General features: G+C 39.7%; 1 protein-coding gene across 2 annotated transcripts in view; it reads left to right on the forward strand.

Moving 5' to 3' along the window:
- The window catches only part of LOC136855423 (uncharacterized), a 49,983-nt gene that overhangs the window by 29,824 nt on the left and 2,796 nt on the right, over window positions 1-17,363 (forward strand). The window contains exon 4 of one of the 2 annotated variants that reach the window (XM_067132423.1): window positions 10,864-11,546. The exons of the other annotated variant lie outside the window; for it this stretch is intronic. Coding sequence (XP_066988524.1) covers window positions 10,864-11,415 — 552 coding nt within the window. The 3' untranslated portion in view covers window positions 11,416-11,546. Of the gene's footprint in view, window positions 1-10,863; window positions 11,547-17,363 lie in introns of those variants that run through there. 2 annotated transcript variants of the gene reach the window in all.

Genomic DNA, 17,363 nt, shown 5'->3' on the forward strand with positions numbered 1-17,363 from the left:
AGCTCCTGTCCATCTTGTCCTCCCTGGGGTGAAATTGCTGCCAGAAAGCTTTTATTCCACCAAACATTTTTTTTTAAAGAAATACTCTTAAATGTAGCGAAAATCATCATCATCGCCATCCTCTTTTCCAGATTGGCTGTCGGGATTATGGATATCTGGCCAGGGTTCAGAATCTATCTATCTATCTATCTATCTATCTATATGTATATATATACATATATATAGATGGTTATATAAATATATGTAGATATTCATTGATATATGATACACATATATATATATATATATATGATATAGATATATATATATATATATATATATATATATATATATATATATATATACAGGGTTCTTTGTATGAAAGGAATGGTGAGATGTCGAATGTGTATATATCAGGCACCGATATATATATAGGTGCAAATTTAGTTGCTGTCTTTCCTGTCCAGTGTTATATATATATATGTATGAAGGAGTATGTATATATACATGATGGTTGTGGTCGATATATATAGTGGTACCAATTCGCAGTATGGGGGACAGACCACACCCTCCTATATATTATAAAAATATATATATATCCAGTATCATATATATATATACTATGCAGCATATCAACCATTCTTCCTGGTTTTATATATATATAAATGGGAATGGTATATCTTTATATATATGAGTTGTTATATATATATAGCATTGAACTGCATGAGCTATGCAATGGGCCTGGTCTATATATTATATATATATATATATCTATATATATGCCACTCATATAATACATATAAAACTGGAGCATATAGGATATATATATATATATATATATGAAAATATGCCATATATGACTGATGATCATATATAGACTTTCTGAGAATATATATATATTTATATATATATATATATATATATATCAGATGATTGAGCAAATGCTATATACATATTTGAAATGCAATAATACATATATGCCAGATTTATGATATATATATATCTGGAATATATGCCAGAAGTTTGTCTTTGAGTATATGGAATTTATATTGGTGATATACATCACTGTTCCAGATACAAAGTTCAAGGCTGGCCAGTCTCGGAGGGCAGCCTTACGGGAAGGGTCCGACCCAGAGGCTGCTTCTCGAGGAAGGTATCCCACAGGTTGGGGCGGGCCTGAGAGGCCCAAGAAACGGGTTACGAGAGACCCAAAGTCCCCAAGGCTGGCTGTCTCTGAGGGCAGCCTTGAAGGGAAGGTTTTAACCAGAGGCTGCTTCCTCGGAGGAAGGCAGGTATCCTGCTTTTAAAATATTGATAGGGCCCAATAAAGAAATTCAAGAAAATGAGACCCAAAGTCCTCTGCAAGGCTGGAAAGAATCATTGCAGCCTGATGGGAAATATCTGACCCAGAGGCTGTTTTTCCGCAGAAGGCAGGAATCCTGCCAGTTCATGGGGAAGCGGGCCACAACTCAGAGGTGCACTGAAGACACCAAAGTCCTACAGTGGCCAGTCTCAGGGATCCTCCAGGGAAGGGTCTTGAAGCCTTCAGAGACAACATTTGAGGAAAGCAGGTATCCTGCCAGGTTAAAATGGACTGAGAGGAAGAACTTCAGATCGACTCCAAAGAGATTTTCCAGAGGAAAAGTCTCAGAGAATGGGCAGCCTTGAAGGGACAATTGTTTACCGACCCAGAGGCTGCTTCTCGGAGCAGGAAGTCGAGGTTCCTGCTTTCTGGGCCATTATTCAGCAGCTCAAGAGTTTTATTGTCACTTATTGACGCAAGGATGGCTAGTCAATCTTGAAATAACGAAGGAAGGGTCCGAAGAAGAGGAAGACAGTTCCTTGATGAAAGAAGAATTTATACTGCCAAAACGGTAGAGGCCTGAGAGGGCCCAAGAAATTTTGGATGCCCAAATTACCACAAAGTCAGTCCTGGCATGGAAACAAGATAGGGCAGCCTTTGAAAGAGAGGGATCCCAGAGGCTGCTTCTCGAAGAAGGCAGAAGAAAAAGTGGAGATAACCGGGCCTGGAAAGGGCCCAAGATTTTCAAGGATGAGACCTGTGTTTTCGGAGAAGCAAGGAAGAATCCCTTGAATGGGCAGCATCGTCAGTAGGGGTGGGAATCTCCCAAGGCTGTCTATAGAAGACGACTCCTAAAGCAAAGAAACTGGGGAAGCGGGCCAGAAAAGAACTCCAGGAAATGGTTATCGGATGTTGAAATGATCCTTAAACCTTCGGGATTTCTTGAAGACATTTTGAATCCCAGTCTCCCAGAGGAAGGACGAGAAATGCCATTCACGCATGCGCCGAGCTCCAAAGTCTGGGGAACAATCTCCGAGATGGGTCCAAGAATCTGCCTTCAGAGACAGAAAGTCCTCCAAGGAAAACTAGGCCCTAAGAGGCAGCAAAGAGACAGGAGGAAGGGGTCCTGACCCAGAGGCTGCTTCCTTCCTCCAAGGCTGCAGGTATCCTGCCAGGGTCTGACCTCTTCCCTGAGAGGGCCCAAGAAATCAAGGATTGGACCAAAGTCCTCCAAGGCTGGCCAGTCTTTGGGGCAGCCTTGAAGGGATGGGTCCAACCCAGAGGCTGCTTCTCGGAGGAAGGCAGGCATCCTGCCAGGCTGGGAAAGCGGCCCTGAGAGGGCCTTAATAACTTCGCCAAGGATGAGGCCCAAAGTCCCCAAGACTGCCCAGTCTCTTAAGGGCAGCCTTTGAAGGGAAGGGTCCGACCTGAGGCTGCTTCCTCGAGGAAGGCAGGCATCCTGCCAGGCTGGGGAAGCGGCCTGGAGAGGGCCCAAGAACCTCAAGGGTGAGACCCAAAGTCCTCCAAGGCTGGCCAGTCTTGAGGGCAGCCTTGAAGGGAAGGTCTGACTCAGAGGCTGCTTCTCGGAGGAAGGCAGGTATCCTGCCAGGTTGGGGAAGCGGGCCTGGAGAGAGCCCAATAAATTCAAGGTTGAGGCCCAAAGTCCTCCAAGGCTGGCCAGTCTCTTGAGGGCAGCCTTGAAGGAAGGGTCCAACCCAGAGGCTGCTTCTCGGAGGAAGGCAGGTATCCCTGCCAGGTTGTGGGAAGCGGGCCTGGAGAGGGCCTAAGAAACAAGGATGAGACCTCAAAGGCCCAAGGCTGGCCAGCTCTTGGGGCAGCCTTGAAGGAAGGGTCTGATCCAGAGGCTGCTTCCTCGGAGGAAGGCAGGTATCCTGCCAGGCTGGGGAAGCGGGCCTGGAGAGGGCCCAAGAACTCAGGCTGAGGCTCAAAGGCCTCCAAGGCTGGCCAGTCTCTAGAGGGCAGCCTGAAGGGTGCGGGTCTGACCCAGAGGCTGCTTCCTCGGAGGAAGGCAGGCATCCTGCCGGCTGGGGGAAGCGCCTGAGAGGACACAAGAACTTCAAGGATGAGTGCCCAAAGCCCACAAGGTTCGCCAGTCTCTATGGGCAGCCTTGAAGGGAAGGGTCTGACCAGGTTGCTTCTCGGAGGAAGGCCAGTAGGTATCCTGCCGGGCTGGGAAGCAGGCCTGAGAGGCCCAAGAACTTGGGCGATGAGGCCCAAAGTCCTCCAAGGCTGGCTAGTCCCTTGAGGAAAGCCTTGAAGGGAAGGCTCCGACCCAGAGGCTGCTTTCCCGGAGGAAGGTAGGTATCCTGCCAGGCTGGGGAAGCGGGCCTGGAGAGGGCCCAATATCTTCAAGGATGAGGCCCAAAATCCTCCAATGCTCGCCAGTCTCTTGAGGGCAGCCTTGAAGGGAAAGGTCCGACCCAGAGGCTGCTTCCGTGGAGGAGGGCAAGTATCCTGTCTGGCTGGGGAAGCAGGCCTGGAGAGGGTCCAAGAACTTCAAGGATGGGACCCAAAAGGCCCCAAGGTTTGCCAGTCTCTTAAGGGCATTCTTGAAGGGAAGGGTCCGACCCAGGGGCTGCTTCTTCGAAGGAAGGTAAGTATCCTGCCAGGCTGGGGAAGCGGGCCTGGAGAGGGCCCAAGAACTTCAAGGATGAAGCTCAAATGCCCTCAAGGTTCGCCATTCTCTTGAGGGCAGCCTTGAAAGGAAGGGTCACACCCCGAGGCTGCTTCCTCGGAGGAAGGTAGGTATCCTCCCAGGCTGGGGAAGCAGGGCTTGTGAGGGTCTCAAAGGTGAGGACCAAAGTCTCCCTATGGAGCCCAGTTCTTTGAGGGCACTCTTGAAGGGGAGTGTCCTCTCCAGAAGAGGAAGGAAGTATTTACTTGGAAGATCTGATAAGAAAATCATTGCAGCTTAATTTCCCATTAATAGAATGTTCTTTATTACTCTATTTCTGTTTTCCAGATGATTAAAATTTATGTGTGTGTGTCGTACTCTGCATCACTTAGTTTGTATCAAAATTCTCCCATGCCAAGAACTCATTCAGGGAAAAGTGTATTTCGTATTATTGCCATCAGCTTCTGTGTAGCACTTTGCGCCGGTTCAGTGCCCCAACCTTGGGAACTTGAGAAATTGTTTCTTCTCAGAGTTCATTGATTAAGAAGGTAATTACCGTCTTTCCTGGGTTCTCGGTGAGGATATTTTGAAGTTCGGGGGGGAAGCTGGTCGTTTGAAAATTTATAACGTATCGTCAATTTATTTTTACCACTTTATCAAGTTTCTGGAATTTTATGTTTTTTATTCCCTTGAAGTCACATTATTTATCAGTGGCGATGAAGACCACAGGTATTGCAACGTTGATTTGTATGAGGTCAATGAAACACCAGAAGAGAAGTCCTTAAGACGGAGGACCCAGTTCATAACTGGCAGGCATGTTTAAACGGGGAATCCTTCAACTACCCTCCCCCACCCCGCACAGCGTATCTTGCTCCTCTCGCTATTATATATATATATATATATATATATATATATATATATATATATATATATATATATATATATATATATATATATATATATATATATATATATATATATATATATATATATATATATATATATATATATATATATATATATATATATATATATTATGACGGAACGTCACAATTATTTGTAAAAAAAAATCTGTAATTATTTGTGTAACTATGAAATTATCAGGTGTTTAATGTTCAACGCCATCTATTATTAGTTATGTTAACTATTCTACATTATCTTTGGTTTCTTTTCCTTAACTTAGTCATACAGCTATATTTGCATTCCTTAGCCTTCGTTACACTTGTAATTTTGTATTTTTCTTGAGAGAACTATTCAGTGCAGTGTTGAAAACATCTTTTTCATTTGCTTATCATAATTAGTGTTTTTGTGATAGGTGGTCGGTAATTTGACTCCCGGTAATTTGACTCCGGTATTTTGACTCCCGGTATTTTGACTCCCGGTAATTTGACTCCCGGTCATTTTGATTCCAGTAATTTCCTCCCACTTTTTTCCTTTCTTTTTCGTTGAATATACAACTTTTAATCTTTCTTTTTAGTTCAGAAAAAGGTTCTGTTAATTCTCAGTTTCATAATCATCATCATTTACCGTCTAAAAAAAGTAAATAGATAAAAGAAGAAGAAAAACAAAACAAAAATTTACGAAACAGGAAACAAGTAAAAGTACATAATTTTAGTAATAGAATTGCTTATTTACATGCACGCTAGGTAGTTGACTAAAATTATCGCTCTATGGAGACTAACTGAAACTATCTCTACCACTTTGTAGTTTGTATTTCGACTCTTCAAGGTTTACCAGTCCACATCAACATCTTACTTCTTTGTTTATTACTTTAAAAGGAAATATACGGTCACCATGCCTTATGTTTTTAACAGCACCCGGGGAGGAAAGAAACTTGTGGATAACATGAACTATATATATATATGAGAAACATAAACTAAATGGTGACGGATCCAAGACTTACTGGAAATGTGAAATCAAGTCCTGCAAAGCTCGAGTCCACACTATGACGCATGATGAAGATTATGATATAATCAAGAACGTCGGTGAACATCATCACAGTTCGTGTGCTTCTAAACCGAAAGTGCGTAAAACTTTAGCTGAACTAAAATCACAGGCATCTGCCTGCCAGGAATCTTCTCGTTCATTAATTTCGTCTCTTTGCGAAAAGCTTGATGAAAATGAAATGGCTCTTATGCCCTCAACTGTGCGTGTAAGTCGTAATATAAGGAACTGGCGTCAAGCAAAAGTAAGCGCTCCTCCAATCCCTCACACTCGATATAGTTACGAGATACCTGATGAATACAAGTTCCTTGATAGTGGTGAACTTTTCTTGCAGTTTGATAGTGGGCAATCTGATAAAGATAGACTACTTGTGTTTGCAACAAATAAAGGCCTTGATGACTTAGTTAATGTAAAACACTGGGCGGGGGATGGAACCTTCAAGTGTTCCCCATCTATATTCTATCAGTTGTACACGCTACATATTCAAGTGGGTTCACTCAGTGTTCCACGATTATTTGCACTGCTGCCAAACAAGAAACAAGAATCTTACAACCTCCTTTTTAACCAGCTTAAGGAATTACGGCCAGGACTGAACCCTGTAAGCATCATGATGGATTTTGAAAAAGCACACATTAATAGTTTCAAATCTGTGTTTCCAAGTGCTTCCGTTTCATGTTGTCTTTTTCATTTATCTCAAAGTGTTTACAGAAAAGTATGTGAAATTGGCTTCAAAGATAGGTACCATCATGACAATGAGTTCAGCATTAAGATAAGATGTTTTTCTGCGTTAGCCTTTCTTCCCCCAAGTGATGTGCTTGATGGATTCGAAGAGCTTGTTGACGATGACGATCTTCCTCAAGAACTAGCGTCTTATTATGAAATATCGTACATAGGATGTTTGCGAGGTAGAGGAGTTAGACAACGCAGAACACCACCTTTGTTTCCTATAGATATTTGGAATGTTCACTTAAGAACGGATTCCGAGATGCCTCGCACAAATAACCATTTAGAGGGCTATCACAATGCCTTGCAAAGCTCTTTAAGTTGTACCCATCCAAATATATGGAAGCTGATTACTGCATTAAAAAAGGAAGAGCACTTGGCGCAATTGAAAAAGATTCAATTTGATGGTGGCGAGATTTGTGAGAAAAAGAAGTAGTATACAGATATAAACAAGCGACTGCAGATAATCATTGAGCGATACAGCGACCAAAATAAACTGAATTCTTGAGAGCAATAGCTCATAACCTGCATCATTATTGAATTTTTAAATTTTTATGGTTTCAATTTTGTATATAGTCTTATCTCATACTTTGGTATGATTATATTTATCCATTTTAGATATTACATACATGCTTTGTATTAATAAAAGATGTTAACATGGCTTTAGTATTGAGGTTCGTTTTTCTTCATTTCTTAGTTAATATGTATCTACTTGTTTTTCTTAAAAAAAAATTATCTTTTTGAACTAAACAAGAAAGATTAAAAGTATATTCAACGAAAAAGAAAGGAAAGTGGAGGAAATTACCGGGAATCAAAATGACCGGGAGTCAAATTACCGGGAGTCAAAATACTGGAGTCAAAATACCGGAGTCAAATTGCAGAGTCAAATTACCTAGAACCTTGTGATATTATGTGTGAAAGTAATTATATTGGAATTTAAGTTTATTTATTTAAGTATTAAATTAACAATTGTCTTCAGTGTTTAATTAAGATCCTGCTGGATTGGAGAGGTGATTAAAAGTGGTTAAAAATAGAGGTGGTTTAAAATAGAGGTGAAAAATAAACAATAGTGAAGCAGACAAAAGAATAATATTTTTTGTTGGTGGTTATATTTTAAATTTATGAGGGATAATTGAGTGATTACAGACCAGCAACATCCCCACACCTAGCCACCAGGTAAGATTCACTCAAGTCCCGTCATAATATATATATATACATATATATATATATATATAATTATAATTCCTGACGTAAATTTAGCAATCGTTATCAAGAGCGTTCAGACAGTAATGATTTTGTTTGGTGGAATGTTGCTCAACGTTACGCAATCGGCTAAGTTACCGGCTTTTTTTAGCAGAAAACGGTTATCTCCGATGATTTATAGGCTCCTAGACCTACTTATGAGTTGTTATATACATTTATTTTACTTATATATTGCTAGAAGTATATATATAAGTAGACAGGGAAGGAATTATTCCTTCTACGTAACGTGGTTTAAAAGGTTCCAACGTTGACATCACAAACCTGGCGCAGTCACCCGCGCAGGTCCCACAGCTCAGGCAAGTATATCAACGCTCCTCACTCGGTCTAGAGAGTGAACCGATATCTCTCCTGTGTGTGTGTGTGTATGTGTGTGTGTTTGTGTGTGGGTGCGAGCGTCTAAAACTATGAACACATAAAAGAGGAAATATACTGCAAGATGGCTGCTTTAGCCTTGGTGCTCGATAATGTGTTAGGTTGTGTCAACACGGTGTTCCTAACTTACACGGACATTCCTGAAGACAAGAGGAAATCCTGCTTTGAGGTGAGATAAAAACTGATATACTTCAGATATTCAAACCACTCTCTCGGAGATATTTTATTTATATAGTGACAGGTTCGAGGAGCTTATCGAAGCTGTAATGTTTATACTATTTTATATTTCTTAAGGCATAAGGTATGTATCTCATATTTAATAATAATAATGATACTTCTTGGTATTAGTGGGCGTCTGTATATTTGGGAACTTTAATTCTTGTATATGATATGTTTTCGAAAACGTCATGTTACTCCTGGAACAGGGAAGATAAATGGGTGATGATAATAACAGCAGTAATAACGGAAAAAGTAGAGAAGAAGTCTACACATGAGTAACGAGAATTGGTCTAGGATTCAAGACAGTCAGTTTGAGAAGAAGAAGAAGGTAAACAATGGTTAGCTTTACGGACGAGATCCTCAGACATCAAGAGGAAGGGAAACAGTAGAAAATAACGATAAGATACACAGAATATAAGGAAATATAGATTACTTAAAACAAGTCACGTTTTAGGTTAACGGTTTGTATTTAAACAGTCATAAGTAAGAATACTGCTTCTAATGTGGATACAATGTAATAAAAACGAATGTAATATGTTTGGTTTATGGTTAGGATTTAAAAATAAAAAATTACTCGAAATATTTTACAGAAATAAGTCACATAAACAAGGAAATGCTTCCGGTAGCCTACAGGTATAAAATAGGAAGGGTGCAACTCTAAAGGAACTTTAGCTTACACCTAAAAGACATATATATACACACACACACATACACACAAAGAGCGAACAGATTTAAGTTTGAAGAAGAATGATGATGAATTAAAGAATTAGGTCCTTATTTATTTAATGGAAAGAATAACAGAAAGAATAACAGTTGAAGGTTCTCAATGCTCATCAGAATTTTTAATAATGTTCACTTATTGTTTCAGGGGCTGGTTCCACTGTTCAGATGCCAAGGATGTTCCAGCAACTTCAGTGATGAATGCCAACCAAAAAGCCTCTCATGTGGGCACACACTCTGCACTCCTTGCACAGAGGCATTGCTTGCAGGTGAAAAACCTTGCCCTGAATGCTTTCAAAAACATCAAAGAAGCGAGGATGAAGAACCACAAGTGAACTACCAACTATTAAGAGTCAGTCGCTCTGCGGGAATCAAAGAAATTAACATTGGTGGTGTAAACAGCACTATATTGTCTGCTGACTTTTCCCAGGATCACAACGAGCAAGACCTCGGGAAGTGCGTCGTTCATGACAGCCCCAAAGTCTTGTTCTGCCTCTCTTGCAGTTCGTGGGTTTGTGAAAACTGCATAGTACTAGACCATCCAACTCTCCTAGGGGCACCTGTAGGTCATCCAGCTTACCGACGCCATACATAAGATCAGAACGAAGTACGGGAGTTGCTGCCCACGTCCTCAGGAGATCGAGGCCATGAAGGACGACTTCGAACTGGCTGGGGATGCATGACTTCTGTCTCAAACACTGCACTCAGGAGAAGTCATCTTCGCCTGCTAAGAGGAACTCAAACCTCTTGCTAGGCAAAGGAGGAAAATGACGAGGAAGTGAGAGGAAGGCCAAAAGGACGTTTGAAGGAGCTGACAGTTCATTTCGCACCACAAATGCTCCTGAAGGATGATGGGTTCTTGCAAAGGCTACTTGACTTCCAAGAGGAGCTAAGGCCATCATCACTCAGGAAAAAGAAAGGCTGACGTCACCCGTCCCATAATGGTGGAACATTTCAGAATGGTGAGGGAAAATTTAGAATTAGCAATCCTCAACACAAAAGATGTTACATCAATAATAATAGATTTCGAACTTACTTCCATTGCTGGTGTCTATTGCTAAGAACACATTTGCATGCAAGTAAGCATATAAACTAGTAAACAAGTAGAGTTTTCATAAATAAATATAGTGTTCATGCAGGTATATGTATAGTGAGGCATACATGATTGATGATAGCTCAAAATACACACACTCAGACTGGAATGTGAATTCCAGACAAAAACCTAGAGAAGACTGTATGAATGTAATTCTCTTTTCCAGGAGGTCAAAGGGTTAGCCGAGGGAAGGGGAACCACTTTATACAATATTGCAAGAGAACGGAAGACACAGATGGAGCGCATTGCTCTCAAGACCAAACACTTTTTGCTCTACGCACTCAATGAAGGAAAGCAAACCCAGTGATGGTGTTACTCTACCAGTAAGTACAAATGCAGCCTTTTCAGGGGAATAATAGGAAAACAATCAATATTCAGACATCTTTTTATAAAGTTAATGATGTATAAAAAGCCTCTGCACTTCAGTCTTTGCTTAAAAATTAGTTATTGAGTTTCTACTGTTCATAATGCATCTGTTCTGTCAGAAATGAATTACATTTTCATTGCACTGCCAGAGCAATACAGTTCAGAGAAATTACCAAAGTAATAAGGGGAAATATTAGCTATGTTTCATAACAACATTTGTTAAATAATGCCATCTTTTCTCTGCAGTACAAGTTCATGGAAACGTTGCTGGAAAATCGCAAGAAGACGGTGTTTCTGGAACTGGAGGCAGACGGAGAGCCCTTGCAAGGAAGAGTGTTCATCCAGTTACTGGCGGATGGCCCTCTGGAGCAGCAAATGTTCCTGATGGGCTCTGGGAAGAAGGACGTCTCCTTCAGGAACACCAGGTTATTCCAGGACGAAGAGGGAAATTTGAGTGGGGGACTTTACCACAAGGCCAATGGTCCCAAGGGCTGGCCCATCGTTCCAGACCTATTAGAATGTTGGGGGACCACTGTGCACAAGGGCAAGAAGACTTTGGGTGCAGTCGTGGGCTACAAGTCCTCCACAAAGTTCCACTTCATTCTAGGGACGAGTAAAGACGAAATTGACGACGTTGTCGGCTTCGTAAAGCAAGGCCTTCACGTCATAAAAGCTGTTGCTAAGCTGGAACCAGTTACGAAATGCTACGTCAAAGACTGTGGAATCATTATTCCAGTTAGTACAGTGACTGACACTGACATGACAGTGACTGACACTGACAAGGAATGTACTGAGTGATTCTATACAAAAACAGTTCTCAAAATCTGTATAACACCAATCTCCTTTTGTATATATAATTTGTACAGTTGTTCAGTAATATGTAAGATGCCTGTGTAGATAAAATACTGTATTTTTTTTATATACCTGACAAACCACTGTATTGTCTCATTTCAGATGTGATATTAGTCATTAGAATCTGTTTATACATCTCTCCAATGGAGAGGAATTTTTCTTATATATTTCTAACTGATTTTTTACTGCTATCTTATGTTATTGATTTTTGTAAATAAATTAATGCATTGGCCTTTGATGTTTATATGAATTCCCACGAATAAAATTGAGAAAGATAAATAATATTCGTTTGGGAATTCCCTATTGATTATATATATATATATATATATATATATATATATATATATATATATATATATATATATATATATATATATATATATATATATGTATATGTTATATATATATATATACATATATATATATGTATGTATATATATCTAAACCGTGCACAGTGACCGCAAAACATCTCGATTTCACAGTATTATCGGGAATGCTTGTCACTCAAAGCCTAAAGTCAAATAGGAAATTAGTTTGAAAATTCTACTTGTAAAGCACGATCATCTCCCACGCCAGCCAGTGGGCACAGCTGTCCATGCTAGCCCACTGCACTGTCCAGAAGGACAATAATTTATTTTGTTTCAATTTCATACGTCTCTGGCAAAGTCAGATGATTTTTCATCCGAGCTGAAGGAACCGCATTCTTGACATGGTGACGTGTTGTCTAGTGAATACCTTCCTTTTGATTTCTCTCTCTTTCTTGGGTGAACTCCACTTTCTCCTTACTGTTTATATATTGTATTGATGACACTGGGACTTTTCATATGCTAATTCTCACTGTCAGATCTACTTAGCAACAGCATGAGCCTTGAATTATGAAAACAAATGAACAAATATGTGGGATTTTAACTGGTGCGAATTAGAACCGTTTCCTCGCAACGATTTCTATATTGATCTGGACTTTGACGCATATCACTCTGGCATCTGATAAAGACAGTATTATTACATTGTTCTTAGTAATAATTAGCATGCTTCATTTGCAGTAACATTGTAATTATAGAAGGAAGTAAATTGTATTTAGAAGTTTCCCTCAAATGAATATCTTTTTAATGTAATCACAATGTCAAATGCATATTTTTATAAAAAGAAAATAATACAGTAAAAGTATATGTATATAGAGATATATATATATATATATATATATATATATATATATATATATATATATATATATATATAATATATATTACGATTTTAACCTGAAATGCTTATCACGAGTTTTCCAGTTATAGACTCAAAATTTGATTACGTTACTTACTCAACACTGGTATATTATCTGACTGCATGATTCAGGTAATCATAAAAAAACAAAGAAAAAGGGGGAATTTAACTGAGCTGAGCGCTCTACTCACAAGGTAGTTGCAAGTAAACAAATTAGGATAAGTTTAAGATTACGAGTATTTACATGGAATGAACTAATCAGGCATGCAAGGCCTGAGAGGTTAATTATAACGGGAACACTTGAAGGTGTATCCGTTGGCGCAGCGTGACAATGCTGATACAAGGCGCAGTCAAGAGAGATTTCCATGGCTAACAAACCCCCTGTAAACAGAGCGATTTTCGAATAAAAGCCAGTGATGACACAGTAAAATATGCATACGACAAGGCGAGGAACAGAGGGCGCGAAGGATGCCTTGAACACAGGATTTCATGTAATTATTCAAGCACAGGCGTGTACATAACACTGCCCTAACAAGGTAAGGTTAATATGGAAATACTGGCACTTAGAAATAAAATAAGGAAGTTTAGTATGAAAATTAAAACAGTGTGACTGAATGAAAGAACCTTTGTAACAGATCACTGTACCTTATAGAAGAGGTGGCTTTAGTGAGGATAGTGGTGGCAGAGGAGGGCTAAGGGCTTTACTGGCAAGAATACTAAGGCCCCCTACAAAATAGGACCACGTGGTAGGGGCATGGCTCTCTGAAGGAGCAGGAATGCAAAGGGCAGATGTGTCTCACTCGCGTACAGCTATGCCTCTACCTCTTGTTCCTTCGGCGAGGCCCTTATAAGACCTCGGTCAGGGGTTACGAGGCTTTCCTTGGGTAGATGGTGTTGGTGTCGTTCCCCTATGCGCGCCCATTCTTAGAAATGTGGGTTACCTCATGGAAAGCCCATTCCAAGTGTTCCTACAGGAGCCACACCTTTCTCTTAATCTGGTTTATTTTTATTCTGTCTCTCACCCGCAAATTAATCTCCTCCAGGCTTCGCACCCTGAAAACAAAGGGCTTCCCATAGTCACCTGTTCAAAGAGAGGAAGTGGGGGAGATGTACAGGTGTAATTAATGGGAGGGGCCAATATTCCTTTCACCCTCCCTTGTCAGGCAGTGCAAAGCAATACACTGTATTTTTATTTTTCAACTTTTTAAATTTAGCATTTTTGGCTAGTTGGTGCTTTGGGAAGACGTAACAACATATATACATATATATGTATATATATATATATATATATATATATATATATATATATATATATATATATATATATATATATATATATACTTGATTGTAAGAACTGCTTTAAATATTTTGTTCATGGCTTTTCATAAATATATTTGTATTAAGCTTTGGTTAAGTCATGAAAAGTTTCCCTGGAACTTTCTTTAATCCCCGGCAAAGGTTTTGTATTTGGTTATCTGTATAGTGTTTAATCACTGGATCTCTCTTCTTTCTGTCTCTTGTTGAGCGGTCTACCATTTTCAGTGCTTCACTTGTTGAGCTGCCCATTACGTGATTACGCTTTTGCTCTCTTTTCTTGGCCCGCACTTTAAGTGCTGGGTGTGTGTGGGCAGCGTGGAGAGAGAGTATCGGCTCCCCGACAGAGGTCTTTCAGTATTTTTTTCTTACGGCTTTTTCTACTGGAAGTCCTGTGCTCCCGCCCCTGCAGCCTTTGTCATTACTGAGAGGTCCCAATGGACTGGTTTTGGCTCACTCTGTTTAGCACTCCTGCTGCTTTTGAACTGCTGCTTGCCACTGCTGCTGGCTTTAGCCGTGTGTCTGACCTCCTGGAGTCGTCAGGAGGCCTTCTAGTGGTGAACCTGTCGACCCCCCTTGGTGTATGGACGCCTTTAGGGCCTAAGCACACTGGCGACTTTGGTAGAGCCCTCGCCGCGGCAGCGTTTTTGTGACGGGGATATTTTCTCCCATAGGTTCCCATTGTTTCAAGCTTTGCCGATCACACTTGTGTCTGTGGATCGCAACTGTAGCAAACTGTCGCTCGTCCCTGCCACAAACAGCGCATTTTGTGACGTTTGTGGCTGGTGAGAGCACACTAGCGACCTCTGGCGACCACATGTGGCTGCTAATCAGTGATGCAGGAAACTGTAGAGGTGTGGCGACCACATGTGGCCGGGGTGAAAACATACCACATGTGGGTCGCCACATATGGTCACCAATCAAGGCTCTAAAAAGTGGCTAGTGTGCTCTGGCCCGGGCTGTGACCACTTGTGGTGCCACAGAGTGGCTAGTGCTTGTGGGGCCTTAGTGGACCTTTCACTTCAGAGGTCCTTCAGTGATCCTTAATGAAACAGCCATTTATATAAATATCTTCACTACTTCTTAGTTTCCGTCTTATCATCGCTTCGGGAAATTATGGACCTGTAAGGTGTACCATGTTATCCTGTGATTATTTGTAAAAAAAAATTAGGTTTAGGCCCTAAGCACACTGGCGACTTTGTAGAGCCACAAGTGGCTGCGTTTTGTGACGGGGATATTTTCTCCCATAGGTTCCCATTGTTTTCAAGCTAGTGTGCTCTGGCCCGCCACTTTGCGCGGCCACTTGTGGCGCCGAAGAGTGGCTAGTGTGCTCGGGGCCTAAAGGTTTATTTCTGCCTGTGTCTCCGTCTGTCATATGCTCGGGTAAGTGTGTGGTTTTCTACCTCTTACGCCTTTCTTTCCCTTCAACTCTAGGTATAAAAGTTAGGTAGGCGCTTGATAGTTTAAGTGTTTATTTTTGTAAAGTTTGTATAAGTATTTTTCTAGTTCCTCAAGGCAGCTTTTCGGGGACTTTTTCTGTTGTATGGAGTTTTTGAAATTATAAATTGATTGTTAAATTTACGTTAGTGTTTTTTATGCCTCTTTAAGAGTTTATTTTACTTTGTGAATTTTGTGGTTCTTGCCTGGTATTTGGCACTGAGCTAGTCTGGAAAAAGGATCCTTAAATAATAACAATAAAAAATTAATTTTGGGCTCTAGAGGAAAAATCTGGATTTCGTTACAATATATATATATATATATATATATATATATATATATATAAATATATATATATATATATATATATATATATATATATATATATATATATATATATATATATATATATATATATATATTCTCTTTATCAGAATAAGGCAATTGAAGACCTTGTGATTCTTTAAGGAAATATTCCTTTGAGGGAAATGGATATTCCTTCTATAATTATAACATACCTGCAAATAATATATAAAATTATTAGTAAGAACAAATTGACAACGCTGCCCTAATAAGCTGCCATTCGCCGTTATTGGCAATTAGAAGAGAATAAAGGATTGAAATATTAATACTTTCATTATTCCTAGCTTCCACAACGAACTTTTTAAAGAGCAAAGTTCACTAACACCTAAAATGCAGCATAAAATGAAATTGAAAATCCTCTCTATCTCTCTCTCTCTCTCTCTCTCTCGGTGTATGTGTGTATATATAATATATATACATAATATACATATATATATATATATATATATATATATATATATATATATCATCATTCCTAACGTAAATTTAGCAATCGTTGTCAAGAGCGTTCAGACAGTAATGATTTTGTTTGGTGGAATGTTGCACAACGTCACGTAATCGTAAGTTACCGGCATTTTTCACCAGAAAACGATTTTCTCGGATGATTTACAGGTTCCTAGACCTACTTATGAGTTGCTATATACATTTATTTTACTTATATATTCCTAAAAGTATATATATAAGTACATAGAGAAGGAATTATTCCTTCTACGTAGCCTGATTTAACAGGTTCCAACAGTGACGTCACCTCGAAGTTTCTCAAACGTAGTGCATATGAGTCACTCCGCATGATCCCACGGATCGGCGCGCATAAAAATATTACCAACCCTTCTCACCGGCAGAGAATTTAGGATATCTGTCCTGTGTGTGTGTATGTGCGACCGCCTGAAAGTATAAACTCTTATAGAAAAGGAAATCTACTGCAAGATGGCTGCTTTAGCCATGGTGCTCGATAATATGTTAGGTTATGTCAACACGGTGTTCCCAAGTTACACGGACATTCCTGAAGATACGGGGAAATCCAGCTTAGAGGTAAGATAGAAAACGATATACTTCAGATATTCAAACCACTCTCTAGGAGATATGTTATTTATTTAGTGACGGGTTAGCGGAGCATATCGAAGCTTTAATGTTTATACTTTTCTATATATCTTACGGCGTAAGGTATATCTTATTTAATAATAATAATGACACTAAGCTCTTGGTACTGGTGGGCGTCTGATCATCTGAGTCATGCAACGCTGGGTTTAGGCAATACGTTTACGAAAAGACGTACATTTGTGAACTTTAATTTTTGTATATCATACGTTTTATAAAACGATAATTGACTCCTGAAAGAGGGAAGACAAATGGATGATGATAATAAGAACAACAATAACGGGAAATGAAAAGAAGGAAAGTGTACACATGACGCAACAACATATAACGATTTTGGTCTAGGGTTCACGATGTTCAGTCTGAGAAGAAGAACGTAAACATTGGTTAGCTTTACAGACGAGATCCTGACATATTTGAAGGAGGGAAAATAATATAAAATAACATTAAGATACATAAAATAT

The sequence above is a fragment of the Macrobrachium rosenbergii genome, chromosome 31 (genome assembly GCF_040412425.1).
Source record: "Macrobrachium rosenbergii isolate ZJJX-2024 chromosome 31, ASM4041242v1, whole genome shotgun sequence".
In the NCBI taxonomy this organism is placed as follows: domain Eukaryota; kingdom Metazoa; phylum Arthropoda; class Malacostraca; order Decapoda; family Palaemonidae; genus Macrobrachium; species Macrobrachium rosenbergii.